The 16,006-nt window shown below is 41.5% G+C and overlaps 1 protein-coding gene across 1 annotated transcript; it reads right to left on the bottom strand.

Moving 5' to 3' along the window:
- Positions 1–2,358: 2,358 nt before the first annotated feature.
- LOC113902831 (lysozyme-like protein 1) lies at positions 2,359–13,861 on the bottom strand. Its single transcript, XM_027558193.1, has 4 exons — positions 13,705–13,861; positions 13,056–13,214; positions 3,384–3,462; positions 2,359–2,585 (listed from the first exon to the last, which is right to left on the bottom strand). Exons 1-4 carry the CDS (start codon positions 13,841–13,843, stop codon positions 2,516–2,518), a joined length of 447 nt encoding a protein of 148 aa, XP_027413994.1. The 5' UTR covers positions 13,844–13,861; the 3' UTR covers positions 2,359–2,515.
- Between the last annotated feature and the right edge of the window lie 2,145 nt (positions 13,862–16,006).

Raw genomic sequence — 16,006 nt, 5'->3', positions numbered from 1 at the left:
AGTCCAGAAACTCTGCTACAGTTGGGGTGACCATGCATTCCCCTGCACTCCCAGGCTCTGGCTCTTTTGGAAGCTGGTTGTGTGAATTTCCATCCAGGACATCATAGCCCATCAGGAACTCCTAGCAACCTGACCCTCCATGGAGCGGCTGCCCCGGATGACGGTGAAGTCTGTCATGCTTTCTCAGGCCATGTCTACTCTTCAACTGAAAGAAATGATTTTCATGTTTTAGATTTTTTTTTTTGATGTCATTGTTAGGAGAAACTGAAAATCTATTTCCAAGTGCCTTAGAAAATGTAGAAGGTAATATAGATCTTAGTTGTTTATGTTAATATAATTTTGTTAAATAAAGATAATTAGGGAATAGGAGTGACGGCTTCCTTGGTGGCTCAGATGGTAAAGAATCCGCCTGCAATGTGGGAGAACTTGGGTTCAATCCCTGGATCAGGAAGATTCCCTGGAGAAGGGCATGGCAACCCACTCCAGTATTCTTGCCTGGAGAATTCCATGGACAGAGGAGCATGGCGGGCTACAATCCATGGAGTTGCAAAGAGTCAGACACAACCGATTAAATTTCACTTTTAGAAACTATAAAAGGGAATATAGATCTTAGTTCTTTATTTTAATATAATTTTATTAAACAAAGATAATTAGGGAACTGGAGTAATATTTTCCTCTTGAATTTCAGAGGGCATTGATTGTGGAAAATTATCCAAGACCATGCATTTTTTATCCTAAATTATTATTTATGGAAACGCTAAATGAAACACTGGAGAGAAATAGTAGGTTTGCATGCTTAGAACACTTATGAGTTTTGCACAGAGGTCAGTCAAATTGTAGGGCCAGCCAGTTTCCCTTCATTTTGGATTTCAAAACACTTTTTTTGTTGTTGTTAAAAAAAATTTCCTCTAGTCTTTGAATGACCGGCACCTGGTTCCGTGCCCACCTAAGTCGTTAACATGGTACCACTGGTTTTAACAATGCAGGAGATTTGGCCAAGAATGGGTACTGTGAGGTGGATGAATGACAATAATAATGGAAAATACATATTTATGGACTTTTACAAGGACTGATTATTAATTTAGTAGAGCTTAATGGACTCTCAATTTTGTAGATTGTCTTCAGCCCTGTTAAAGAATTGTCTTTTTGATTCTTACATCAGAAGTTTCAAAAGCTTTTTTTCCCCTATGCCTTGTAATACCTATTAAATTGTCACAGGATTATGTTTGTTTAGACATATATAAAAGTTTATTTGTTTGGCAAGTAGCATTCAGATTTTTTAAAGCCTATTCCTGTGAGAAAAGCCTGTGGATGTGAAATGAGCCAATAGTAAAACCCAGGCAGTTGGCAATGAGAGAGTGTTTATGGGTTACTTTGGTACTATCATAAAACCCATCGACCTGACTAGTGAGGACTTCCTTCCAACCGGGCAACATATTTCCAAGCATAACCATTTTTCCAACAAACCTCAAGTTAGTGCATTCTCAAGGTCAGATTGCATTCAACTTGACCCTAAAGTTCTAACAAGACAGCCCAACCACTTTTAACTCTAGCCAGGACAGAGAATGGACAAGACAAAACTCAGCATAGCAGAGCTGCCCAAAAGAGAAACCGTCTCTGCATGGAGCAGAAAGCATCCTGGGAATATCTTTGGGATCTGGGCTCCTCAGCCCACAATTCCAGGTAATGAAGTATCTTTTAGATAGTCAGGTCAGTTTCCAGACCAAACTAATAAAATCTGTAGGTCTAAGTCTAGAAACAATCTTGTTCTGAGGATGTAAGTGTTTTTGATAGTGATAGTGAAGGTTGCTAAGTCGTGTTTGACTCTTTTACAGTCCCATGGACTCTGCCCATGCGGATTCTCCAGGCAAGAATACTGGAGTGGGTTGCCATGCCCTCCTCCAGGGGTTCTTCTCAACCCAGGGATCGAACCCAGGTCTCCTGCATTGCAGGTGGATTCTTTACTGTTTGAGTCACCAGGGTTTTTGAAAGATTAAACTTAAATGGATGTTGGAATACATGGGGAACACTGGAGCTAAGAGCTGCAACTTCAGTATTTGGTCCCATTAGAATGTCTCTCACAACTGCCTGGAGGAAGTGGGAACATTCTCTCCAGGACAGTTGAGCTGAGAAAGGGCTATACATCCAATGACGAGGAGAAGGACTCAATGCTCCAGGACAGAGGTCAGCAAACTATTGTCATTCCTCTAGTGTTCCCCTGGACCCGGGAATTGTATTTTTAAAATATGCAGCCATAAAGAAGAGAAGTTTTTTTCTCCTAGGACTAGAACATTTTATAGGTTACTTTTCAAGTCTTAACCTTGTGCTATTATGACATCATTGAAACTGAGTCAGGGTGAAGTCAAGACATTTAAATGGAAATATTTATTTCCTTAAAAATATAGCTTAACTTTCGCTCTCCAACTTTGAGAAGGACCATCAGGAGGATGGAGGAGAAGATGACATGACCACTCTCACTAGGGCCTGTCATGAAGCATCCTTGGTACTGTCCAGTTCATGAAACCTCACATCCCTTTTTCCACTCAGACAGGTCTCTGCCCTCACAGTTCTTCTTCCAGCCTTGCCTGGGGAGGAGAGGGAAGAAGGAACAACAGAGCAAAGTGTGACAGCCCAAATGCGCTGAGGCTCAAAAACCATAGACAAGTAACCCACTTAACCAGCAGTGCCCAGCGTTTAGTGTCATTTGTTTCTGGTCCTGATCCAAGTCCTGATCTAAAGACTCCATCTTTTTTGCCTTAAGACTTCCCTCTCCCTGGTTTTCTCCTAGTCTATATGAGCCTCAGCAACAAGCAAACAACTTTTATAAGGATGGGGCATTTAGTTAAACATCCGCATCTCTTAAAATTTGGGTTCTGCAAGTGAGTGACCCAATCAGCAACGTTCACAAGAAAACACAGCCGCAGAGAGCCAGTGGGCACTGGCTAAGCCATAGCTCACACACAACCTGGGGAAGTTTCCTGTCAATTTCTCATGTAACCGACATGGTTATTTTCCTCTCACTGCCACTGACTTCCCGAATCTTATCCAAATTTAGAGCAAGCTCGAGCTTTTTCTTCTGGTGTATTGTCTTCACTGATGCTCTCCAGTTCACATGAGAAAACAACCCTCTCTTCATTGTTTGGAACATCTTGATATGAAAAGCAATTGCAAATAATTCTGACTCCCTAACCCTCTACTCCCCATACTAATCCCATGTTCACTGCATACCCACACAGCAATGGAGGATGACATAGATGAGGTCAAGTGGAAATTGCTGGACCACTCTGCAGAGGGGAACTTGTTCCCATCTCCTGCACCTTTGATGAACACACACACAAAGGGTTTCACCCATGTCAGCTTGTCTCCCAAAGAAAGACTCTTACCAGTAGTTCATGCCATCCGTTTCTTTAACAATTTTCTTGGCACAGATAATTGCATCCGTGAGGTCATCAGTCATCAAGGCTGTAAGAGAGAGCAGTAGAGGGTTAGCTGAGAATTTGCTGTTGGAGGAGGGGAAGCCCAAATCAGATTTTCTTCACTTTTCTCACTGCATTTTGGAGCAAGAGGGTTGGAAGAACTATGAGCTGTCTCCTTTTTTTTGTTGTTGTTCCACTTCTTCACAAAGAAAAGATTGTTTTTGTTTCTAGGCCATCCACATCTTGAAGTTTAGGACTCTTTGACAGAGGAATAGACCAGCCCTGAAAGGCTTTTGGAAGTGTGTTTAGGGAAAACACAATAGGAAAAAAAAATTTTTTTTGGAAATGTGTTTAGGTAAAACACAATAGGAAAATGTTTCTGTCCTAAAGAAACATAAAAGCTGGACAGGACAGTAGTGTTTTCTTTACTCATGTTAATTTGGCATGTAAGATCTCCTTATAGGTAATGATTAAACTTCCATTTATTGTAGCTTTCTGTTTTGTGCATTAAACTTTTTTTTATACCCAAAGTATTTTTCACATGAAGAAAACTTTAAGCTTTATGTGAAACCTTTGCCTTTATTACTTTTTCTATGGCTTTCAGACATAACAAATCTTTCAGCTGAAATTGTATTAATTCATATCACTTCACCAGAAGTGACCTCAAAATCCTTCTCAACACGAATATGACAGGAAAAGGCAAATAAACAAAAAAGCCCAACGTCATTTCTGTTTCAGGTTGCGTTCTCCAGAAGTATATGTGGAGGTGAGTTTGGGGTGCAAGGTGTTTTTGTTAGGGATCCACACCTGTAGAAGAATGGGGGGAAGCAGCAGTGGGCAGGGGAGACTGTAGCTGCGATCTGCAGAGGATGTTCTGCTAGACCTGCACACAGAGAGCAAGGTTCCCACTGGGGGTGAAGCGGGTTGCTAGTCTGGAGACGCCGTGCACAGGTCGGTGGGAAGGGTGGGTGCTGCAGGCCCAGGCTGTGCAATTCATGGAGAGTGTCTGTCAACGTCCCACTGTGTTCTACCATTTTGTTGTCCAAGTGAGATGTTTTGCAAATACCAAAAAACAAACAACAACAAGTTGCATGGAAGCGTGAATTTCTTTAGGAAAATATATTAAAGGGGTAGGGGGCCGGGGAATAAAGAACCTGGCTCTGGGCTAAAATGTGGAAACACAGTGAAATCACCACAGTGGGGCAGCAAAGGGGCAGAAATGAGCCCAGGGAGCACGTATGTACAAGGACCTGAGCCAACAGTGGCTTCTGCTCAGTGTTCAAATAGACAATTCTGTTTAGTCACACATGGATAAGGAGAGGGTTCTGTTGAATATCAAACATCATTCAAGAGAATCTTTTATTCTCCCCCATCCAACAACAGAAAACAGCAACAATCTACACAAAAAAGAACCAATTCTATTTGGTGGAGTTCTGCAAAACCCCAAAATTTACATCTCCTTGTCCTTTCTGAAGTAGCAACAGCCAACTCAGATACCAGGCTGGTAGGAGAAACAGAGATTAATATAGGTGGGCTATACTAGGTATAGAAGGCAATGACTGCTTCCTTAAAGTCTATTTTAATAAGGACTAAGTTATTGGAGGGAAACAAAAATGGCTATTATATTATTATATGCATGTGTGTGTATATACATAGATATATTTATATCTCTATATAAAAAATACTATGTCCAAATAATTTGGGGAAGGTTGACAGTAATTTGAGGCACATGGTCTGGTCTGGGATTGAGAAGAGGACTAGCTTCAGTAGATGGGCATGAAGTGCGTGTATTTTGTACACACATGAGATGCCACCTACGTTGCACACACACCCCAATGCTAGCTTGTTTCCAGGTTTCCATGACGAATAGCCCTACTTCTGTAATCCATGGGACAGAATGACATTGTCCCTAATTATAGCCTCTCTGGCCTGAGGCTGGGGGAAGACAGTCATGGAGGGTGATTAGGATATAAAACCAACATCCTGTTTTCTATTTTAAAGCTTTCCCTAAAAATCCCAAGCTCTTTTTATGAGAAAACAGATATGACTGATCCTTCACCTCTAACTATAAGCCATCTAACATTTTAATTTCTGAGAATCCACTGTTGTCTTGCAAATAAATATAAATTTAGCCCACATTTCAATAATTGTTCATTGGACAATATTCAGTTAGTAAACTGCACATAAAGTCAAGCTTGGCCATGATGCACTAGAGATTTTCTCTCCTACTGTAACAGCTAGACAGCTAGACAATAGGGAATGAATGCAGAATCTTTGAGGGATAGAAACCAGATGAGGTGAGCCTTGGGATTGCTGTGACTTTCTGCCCAGAGGCACTTTCCAGACCACAAAGGTAGAATCCAGGCAGGCTAAGGCAATGTAAGTAGAGATCAGAGGCCAAGACAGTTGGAATTTGTGGAGAGGGGCCCCTGTGAGGAAGGAGCCACCCAGGACTGTGCCAGAACTCTGCAGAGAGAGACCTCTGAGTCTTTGACTGAAAAACTCCATGAGAGTAAGCAGAAAACTGCTACCAGGAACCTCAGCAATTGCAGGGCTCACGTGGGGAGTCGTGATCTGTTACTGGCCAGAGGAGAGAGATTTTGCTGAGCCCTTGTTTATTCAAGAGATGCTATAGATAAATACCTTGATAGTAAGGCTGCACGAGCCCTCCCATAAAGACTGCTCTAGAATGTACCGGACCAGAATTAACTACTTGCCAAGATGAACTTCAATAATCCTTAAAGGAACACAGCATAATCCAGACACTCAACAATGTAATATACACGCAGTCTAGTATCCAGTAAAAAATTGATCAAATGTACAAAAAGGTATAAAAACATAATTCACAGCCAGAAGAAAGACCTAGAAATGACAGAGATGATTGAATTAGATAAGAAATTTAAAACAGTGCTTATAAATATGTTTATTGATAACAAGGACTTATAGGAAAACATCAATCAAATGAAAGAAATAATATAATTACCTGGCATTGAAAAAATACAATATCTGAAATGAAACATTCAGTTGCTGAATTTAATAGATCAGGCACTGCACAAAAATGATCAGAGATCTTGAACATAAAATGATTGAAAATAAAACACAGAAAGGGAAAAGTTCTGAAAAAAAAGAAGAGTCTCGGTGACCAATGCAAATACAAAAATGATCTAGGATATGTGTTATTAGACTCTTAGAAGGAGAACGTTTAAACATTATTCACTCAGGGATCCAAAATTTTAGTGAATATCAAGCAAAATAAACATGAAAAAATAGGCATTTGTGATCAAATTGCTAGATATTGTTGATGAAGAAATTGTAAAAGGGGATGGAGAAAAAGGACATGATACACATAGGGAACTCAAGTGAGAAAATCACTGATTTCTCATAATAAACAAGTCAAGCAGAAGATAATGGACATATTTAGTAAACTGGGAGAAAAATATGTCAGCTTGAAAGTGAAAGTGAAGTCGCTCAGTTGTGTCCATGGACTGAAGCCTACCAGGCTCCTCCGTCTATGGGATTTTCCAGGCAATAATACTGGAATGGGGTGTCATTTCCTTCTCCATCTGTCAGCTTAGAGTTTTATATATGTAGAAAATATCTCTTATAGAAGAAAATGCAATATAGACATTTTCAGACACACAAAAGCAGGAAGATGCTTCCTAGAAGAATTCTACTCCAGGAAATTGTTCAAGGATGTTCTTTAGGCTGAAAGGAAATAGCCCTTAACTGTGTGTCCAAACGAAGGCACCAAAGGTATAGAGAATGTTGTAATTGGTAAATGTGTGTGTGCTCAGTCGTATCTGACTCTTGTGACCCCATGGACTGCGGCACGCCAGGATCCTCTGTTCATGGAATTTTCCCGGCAAGAATGCTGGAGTGGGTTACCATTTCCTTCTCCAGGGCATCTTCCCAACCCAGGGATAGAATCTGAGCCTCTTGCATTGGCAGGTGGATTCTTTACCACTGAACCACCTGCTGCTGCTGCTAAGTCTCTTCAGTCCACACAGTGTCCGACTCTGTGCGACCCCATAGACGGCAACCCACCAGCCTTCCCCGTCCCTGGGATTCTCCAGGCAAGAACACTGGAGTGGGTTGCCCCTTCCTTCTCCAATGCATGAAAGTGAAAAGTGAAAGTGAAGTCGCTCAGTCGTGTCTGACTCTTCACGACCCCATGGACTGGAGCCTACTGGGCTCCTCTGTCCATGGGATTTTCCAGGCAAGAGTACTGGAGGGGGTGCCACTGCCTTCTCCGAATGAACCACCCGGAAAGCCCCAAATGATAAATATTATGGTAAATATAAAGAGATCCTTCTCGTCTGAACATTTTACTTAAAAGTTAGTCATTAAAAGCAAAAATAATAAAAAATTTACTGTGTCTATACATGTTGTGAGGTGTAGAGCATGCATGTAATGTATGTAGAAATGCATACATCACGCTTCCCTGGTGGCTCAATGGTAAAGAATCCGCCTGCCAATGCAAGAGACACGGGTTTAATCGCCGGTCTGGGAATACCCTACATGCTTTGGAGTAACCAAGCGCATGTGCCACAGCTACTGAACCTGTGCTCCAGAGCCCGGGGACCACAACTTCTGAGCCCATGACTACAACTACTGAAGCCCATGCGCCCTAGAGCCCATGCTCCAAAACAAGAGAAGCCACCACAATGAGAAGCCTGAGCATAACTAGAGTAACCTCTGTTTGCTGCCACTAGAGAAAAAGACCACACAGCAACAAAGACCCAGCACAGCCAAAAATAAATAAATAAAATTATTTTTTAAAAGCATTGTGAAGTGTATAACATGTGGAAGTAAAAAGGATGACAACTTAGCACAGAAGACATGATGGGTAAAATTGAACCACAATAGTATAAAATTCTTATGCAGCAGATCCTTGAAAAACATTGGTTTGGATTTTTTTTTCAGTGAATATATTGGAAACATTTTTTTTGAGATTTGTGACAGTTTGAAAACACTTGTAAACCACATAGCCTAGAAATATCAAAAATTAATAGTTAGATATGTCATAAATGCATAAAATATATGTAGGCACTCAGTTTAGTTCAGTCGCTTAGTTGTGTCCAACTCTTTGTGACCCCATGGACTGCAGCACGCCTAGGCTTCCCTGTCCATCACCAACTTCCAGAGCTCACTCAGACTCATGTGCATTGAGTTGGTGATGCCATCCAAACATCTCATCCTCTGTTGTTCCCTTCTCTTGTGTAGGCACTAGTCTATCCTTAATAGGCACAAGGTGAGTGATTATTTAATATAAAACTAACAATGTGTAAGCTTCCTTGGGCTTCCCTAGTGGCTCAGACGATAAAGAATCTGCCTGCAGTGCTAGAGACCTGGGTTCAGTCCCTGGGTTGGGAAGATCCCCTGGGGAAGGGAACAGCTACCCACTCCAGTATCCTCGTCTGGAGAGTCCCATGGACAGAGAAGTCTGGAGAGCTACAGTCCCTGGGGTCACAAAGAGTCAGACATAACTGAGCAACTTTCACTTTAGCTCCCTTCCTGTTTTATAACTTTGCCTTCAGAGAATTAAATCACCGTACAGTATGTCTCTTTCTCTCATTTAAAAATGCAACAATGCTTCCAATACTTTATTATGAATATGACTGCAATACTGCATGCCATAAAAATTTTCTAACCATTCATTAAAGTATAGGCTGGGCTATTGTGAGGCAATTGTATTGATGGCACTAGGCAATCATAAAGTGATCATATTGTTGCTTCTTGGTTATTAATGCATGAATCATTATACCTATAAATATGAATTCCTTTTTCACATTATCTTTTCATTTTAGTAATGAAAAGATAGTAATAGATAGTCCAGTGTTAGTAATATATATAACATCTACAGTGTTTTGTATCATCTAAAATATCTAAAACAAAATTGATGTGGGTACTGACAGATAATTCATCTTACAAACAGGTGATATAAGCTTACAGAATCAATACATATGATAGAGTAAATGTATTTTCTCTTCCTTATCATTTTCTTAATAATGTTTTTTTCTCTAACTCTATTGTAAGAATATAGTATATAATACATATACAAAATATGTGTTAATCATCTGTTTATGCTGTTGGTAAGGGTTCTAGTCAATGGTAGGCTTTAGTAATACCTTGTTCAAGTGTCAACTTTATTATATGTGAAGTGGCATAATGTTATTTGGAGGTAGAAAGTGATGCATATTGTAAACCCTAGAAGATATGCTAAAAATAAAACAGAAATAAAGTTAATAAGGGCTTTCCTGGTGGCTCAGATGGTAGAGAATTAGTCTGCAATGCAGGAGACCCGAGTTTGATCCCTGGATTTGGAAGATCCCCTGGAGAAGGGAATGGCTACCCACACCAGAATTCTTGCCTGGGAAATTTCATGGACAGAGGGCCTGGAGGGCTACAGTCCATGGGGTCGCAAAGAGTCAGACACAACTGAGAGACTAATTAAGCATGCACACATATACTTAAAAAGCCAGTGATAGAAATAAAATCAAATACTGGAAAATATTCACTTAATCCAAAAGTCAGGAAAAATAAACCAAGAGTAGATGGATAGATGGAACAAATAGGAAACAAATAACAACATGGTGGATTTTAAAGTAATCATATCAGCAATTATATTAAATATAAATAATCTAAATCAAAGTTCAGCACAAACTATGGCCCACAGACCCATCCTCCATTTTTGTACATAAAGTTTTATTAGAACACAATGATGCCTATTCATTTCTATACTGTCTGTGGCTGCTTTTGTGCTGTATGACAAGTTGAATAATTACGAAAGAGACTATATGGCTCACAAAACATAAATTATTTATTATCTATTCCTTTCATAAAAAGATCCCTGATCTAAACATTCCTGTGAAAAAGCAGAGATTGTTGGACAAGCTCTAAAAGCAGCATTCAATTATATGCTGTCTATAAGAAATTCATTCTAAATTAAATATACCAAAGATATTAATAATAGTTGTTTTCATTTTGCTGTATAATCTCTGCTTTCAACAAATTACTTTTATCTGGTTTTTGTTGTTGGTGATGGTCTCATTTTCTCATGCCAGTGACAGCCTATGAAGTCTAGTCATTGGCAGATTTCTAGTTAGCTGCACTTATTTAAGAGAAGGATGCTAAAAAAAAAAAAAAAAAAAGCTGATTAGGAATCCAGTAGAGAGGTGGGGATTTTCAACTGTGCATCTCACTGAGGGAGATCTAGCTAGTTTGTTCACTGGGAAGCCCCCACTCAGAATCTAGTTTTCCTTTTCCTCTGTCTGGATTCCCTAGACTAGGGTCTTCTCTTCTGGAAAGACTAGGCTGGCTGCCATCGTTCAGGGATCAGAGTGGAGGGAGGTAACTGGAACTACAGGAACTTGACTCCCTCTTAGGATGGAGCTCTCACACTCAAAGCTTGGTGAGGTTCCTCAATGAGAGAATTTCTACCTATTCTGTCCAAGAGAGCTCCAGTAACTTGCCAGGGTTGGGAGGCACAGTCAATAGATGAATGGAATCAGGAGATGAGTCAGCTGCTGTTTAACTGACTTTCCACTTAATCATACCGTTTTTAGCCTGCCTTCAGCCCAGTTTCTGGAAGTAGCTGATGTTGCTGATTTCTGAGCTCTTTTGGGATCCTGTGGTTGCTTTTTGGCTTTCCCACGGTCAGCTTAGGATTCAGATTTCTCTAATTGCTAAATTAGTCACCATTAGTCCTCTCACTTTCAGCTTGGAACAATACTTACACATCCGACCGCCATATTTAACTGGAAGACTCTAGTGGCAAGCTCATAGGGTATGCTAATGAGATTAACCAGGAAGGGGAGGGTTTTTAAAAGTCCTATCTGTAGAAAAGTGAAGGTATTAAATGTTTTAGTCTGGGAGATAAGATTTGGAGATGAGAAGTACCTCCTAATCATCATTTTCAAACATTTGATAAGTTGAAGGCAAAAGGAGAAGGGGGCAGCAGAAGATAAGATGATTAGATAGCATCACCGACTCGATGGGCATGAATTTGAGCAAACTGCAGGAGATAGTGGAGGACAGAGGAAACTGGCATGCTACAGTCCATGGGGTCACAAAGAGTCAGACAAAACTAAGCAACTGAACAACAACAATGTATAAAACAGAGAAAATTGGTTTTTAATAAATCCAGAAGGAGAAACCAGCATTAATGGGAGAACACTATGAGGAGATGGATTTTGGCTCAACAAAAGAATGTTCTAAAATAAAGGCTGACCAAAAATTGAGTGGTTGACCTCAGGAGGTAGTGAGCATTCCACAGTAAAGTAGGAGCAGGGACTACTAATTTATTAGGTAAATTAACACAGTGTGCGGTCATTCATACATTCACACTTGGTTACTGATTATCTTGTGCATGTCTACGAGAAATTAAAAATTTATTTCCTGCTCTTAAGGAATTTGCTGGAGAATATTTTATGGCTCCTTGTCTTCAGTCTTTTGACCTTCCCTCCATTGATTTAGTCAATGAATATTTCTTGAGCTCCAATGGCCAGGGAGCATTCTAGGCATTGAGAATGCATCAGTGATTGAACTAGAACTCCTGCCCTCATGGGGTTTGCATTCTACAGGTGAGCAAACAAGACCGTCATTTACTTTGCTTCATCCTTCTACTGCTGTCTCTTGCATGTTCTTCTCTATACTGCCAGCCATGACCATCATTCTGGTCTGTTTATTTCTCACCTCAACAATTGGAGGGGCAATTAAATTGTCTCTTCTTTAATCTCTCTCATATCCAGCTTGCATATTCATTTTTCTGAAGCAATGCCACTGACCCATTCTGATTTCCTAGTGTGGGCAGAAATCAGTGCACTCTCCTCAGCTTGGGTCCAAGGCCCTTCATGGTCAGGTAGTCATCAAACTTTCCAACCACATGTCCTGTTATATTTTTATGCACGTTTTTGCCTTTTTTGTTCTCCTTAACTGGAATAACACTTCTCTATCCTTGAATTTCCAAATCTTATCTATCTTGCAAATATTAAATAAAATATCATGATGTCTATAAAGCTTCCCATGACTTTATTAATAACATCTCTTTCCTCTGAAGCTCACACCTGTTTACAGTCATTTATATAACTTTGCATAAGCATTCTTCCTTAACACCAGAATTCATGTCTGAAGAGTCCTGCTATGCTCAATTCTATGCCCACATATATTTCCTGAGTGATTAAAGAGAAAGACTTAGAAATAAATTCTAGCATCATTTCTACTGTTGAAGAAGTGCTGTGTGAAGTGAATTTGTCTCATTCTGTATAAAGAAGCTTCAACTGCATCTTTTGAGTGGATTGCTTATGGAAAGCAGCTAGCAAACAGCTTTCTCCTTCTTAACGAACATATTTAACTTCTCTATGCATGGAAGTGTAGTCAGGTCATTTGTCCAGGCCCCTGTTTTTGTGGTGGGCTTCATAAAACCCACCCTGGATGGAATAAACCATCTTTGGACAAGTTGACCACAAGGTTGTGAGTGCCACTTTGGGGAACTCTTGAATAATTTATAATAATTTATTTACAGACCCACTTGCACATCTGAACTTCCAAATTTTGGTTAAAGCAGAAGATGGGTAGATATTCCATGGTCAGCTTCCCTGTCTGTTCCTAAGGATGATATTTGCGGAATCAAAAGCCTACCTGAGCAGGCCACGTGACAGCGGTTTTTCTCTTGTAGCTTTGTACTTCTGCACCACGTGTCGCTGTTTATCTGAAAGATGCCATAGTCGGTGCTTCCGTCCTCCAGTTGGGTCTGAGCTGTGGTGTTGTAGTGGCTCTCATAGTAGGCCATGCAGATCCCTAGAGGGGAAAAAAAGCCAGGAGTGTCAATAAAAGAAATTCATCGTTTCCTCCTACCTGCTCTTAGGGGAGAGTTCCCTTATAGGTATTACACGGATGCTTTGCTCCCGACACGCCCTGGGGAGTGTCAGGGCAGGTAGCACACCTGAGAGGCACAGGCTGGGCAGGGTGGCACACCTAGTCAGCAGCTGACCCTGGACCAGACTAAGTATCAGGTCTGCCCCTTGCAATGCCAGCAAGAGGGGCTGTTTTCTCCTTCCCTTGCTGATGTCAATCACACAGGACTCCAGGAGTGAGGACAGGAGGGGCAGGGAGGGGGAGGGAAGCTCTGGAGAGCAGTTGGGGAGGACATGTGAATAGCCAGCAGCCGTCACTGGTGGGGCAGAGCAAGGACAGGCTGGAAGCCAAAAGAAGTGGATATGGGAGGGGCCTTTGACATCTCAAGGAAGAGTTAAAGGGCAGGAAGAGAACAGGAAGGGAGAAATCTCACAGTTTCCAAGGCTAAAGCCTCGGTAATTGTCCAGGCTGGCCCTCGAAAATATTTTTGCCAGTTTACATCGAGTGTAGACTTTGGGCTCAACGACTGTGACCAGGCAGCCCATCAGGGCCAAAATACCAGCAGCCTTCATCCCCAGGCCTGTTGAAGGCAGAACCTGTCAAGAATAAGAGACCACATCAGACAACCCTGCTTGATTCCCAAGAAAGTTTCTCGCCAACAAGAACTTCCAAATCTGCCAGCCTGAATGTGTCCTGTCACTTGTAAACACTGAGAACCAGCATCAGGGAAAACCCAAGTGCCAACAGTACATAGTACAGGGAAGGAATGATTGCAGGCTCTCTAAAACTTTCTACATGATTGTGCGTGTGTGTTCAGTTACTTCAGTCACGTCCAACTCTGTGACCCCATGGACGGTGGCCCACCAGGCTCCTCTGTCCAAGGGATTCTCCAGTCAAGAATACTGAAGTGGGTTGCCATGCCCTCTTCCAGGGGATCTTACCAACCCAGGGATCAAACCCGAGTCTCTAAGTTTCCTGCATTGGCAGGCAGATTCTTTACCACTAGTGACACCTAGGAAGCCATTCTACATGCTCAGTTCAGTTCAGTCGCTCAGTCGTGTCTGACTCTTTGCGACCCCATGAATCTCAGCACACCAGGCCTCCCTGTCCAACACCAACTCCGGGAGTTCACTCAAACTCATGTCCATCGAGTCAGTGATGCCATCCAGCCATCTCATCCTCTGTCGTCCCCTTCTCCTCCTGCCCCCAATCCCTCCTAGCATCAGAGTCTTTTCCAATGAGTCAACTCTTTGCATGAGGTGGCCAAAGTACTGGAGTTTCAGCTTTAGCATCATTCCCTCCCAAGAAATCCCAGGGCTGATCTCCTTCAGAATGGACTGGTTGGATCTCCTTGCAGTCCATGGGACTCTCAAGAGTCTTCTCCAACACCACAGTTCAAAAGCATCAATTCTTCGGCGCTCAGCCTTCTTCACAGTCCAACTCTCACATTCTACGTGCTACTTTCTAGTAAATGCTAAGCTCCCAGGACCTGGCAAGGAAGGGAATCAACCTTCCTTTACTGATGTCCAGAAAGAATCCACAGAGGGTGACACATTTCTCGGATTCCCCATTAACTCTATGACTAGAAATAACCAGAATACAATGAGGTAAGCATCACCTGTACACGTGGAATCAGACATCTCGGTTTCAACCAGAGATGGATATACATGGGTCTTCATAGACAACCTTAAGATTTATTGTTGGGAGTTTATTGAAGGGAGAAGAGTTTTTTAGAAGACAGGAAATGTTTTATTTTTTATCTTTATTTTTAAAAAACCTTTTAATTTTACATTGGAGTATAGCCGACTACCGGGCTTCCCTGGTGGCTCAGACAAAGAATCCACCTGCAATGTGGGAGACCTGGGTTTTATCTCTGGGTTGGGAAGATCCCCTGGAGGACGGCATGGCAACCCACTCCAGTATTCTTTCCTGGGGAATTTCATGGACAGAGGAGCCTGGCGGGCTACAGTCCATGGGGTCACAAAGAGTCAGACATGACTGAGCGACTAAGCACAGCGCAGCACATAGCTGATTAACAATATTGTGATAGTTTCAGGCGGACAGCAAAGGGACTCAGCAATACATATACATGTATCCATTCTGAAGGTAGAATATTTAGCACCTTATCTTTCCTCTTTTTTTTTCCCCATAACTCATTATCTCCTTTTTCTCTTGATACTTTTCCAAACATGGGAATGTTACTTCAAAAATATCAGTGTTATATTGCAAATGCAATATAGTATTTTTCTGGGTTCTTCCATCACTGTTTCATGGGTCCCCCAAAAAGCTTGGTGTCAATGGCAAGCAAGAAGGGGACAAATGACGATGAGTCAAAAGAGGAGAAAGTGCTGGTGGTGGGAGGACATAAAGGGACTCCCACCTAATCATTTGAAAAGTAAGTAGGATCAAAAAGTCCATGCCTTGCTGGCTACTGGTTTTCCAGAAGTGATTCTTCTTCCAGAGAAATTTGTCTTCCCCAAATAGGTCAACCTTGCTGAGATGAGGGTGGAGTGACATCTCTGGTAACTGCTCCTGATTCTGAACCTGACATTCATACATACTTTCATCCAGTATCATTTTCTAGACATTTCTAGAGTTGTTCATTTCTCCTCATGGAGCTAAGTTTCCCAGTTGAGAGGAGAGGCTAAGAACAAGGCTGAATATTCAGCAAGGCCAGAGGGGAATCATTATGGGGGCTTTAAGATAACTGACCAATAAGGTGACTACATGCCAGA

This window comes from Bos indicus x Bos taurus, chromosome 13 (genome assembly GCF_003369695.1).
Source record: "Bos indicus x Bos taurus breed Angus x Brahman F1 hybrid chromosome 13, Bos_hybrid_MaternalHap_v2.0, whole genome shotgun sequence".
Taxonomy (NCBI): domain Eukaryota; kingdom Metazoa; phylum Chordata; class Mammalia; order Artiodactyla; family Bovidae; genus Bos; species Bos indicus x Bos taurus.
Note: the sequence above shows the minus strand (reverse complement) of the source record. Positions and strands in the feature narration are given on the sequence as shown.

What these genes read in the sequence shown, in the direction of transcription:
- LOC113902831 (XM_027558193.1), bottom strand. Translation starts at nt 13,843, where the DNA reads ATGAAGGCTGCTGGTATTTTGGCCCTGATGGGCTGCCTGGTCACAGTC. An exon ending in AGGCTTTAGCCTTGGAAACT is followed by an intron (nt 13,215 to 13,704) that starts GTGAGATTTCTC and finishes TTTCCCCTCTAG; the next exon opens with GGATCTGCATGGCCTACTAT. An exon ending in CTGTCACGTGGCCTGCTCAG is followed by an intron (nt 3,463 to 13,055) that starts GTAGGCTTTTGA and finishes TCTCTCTTACAG; the next exon opens with CCTTGATGACTGATGACCTC.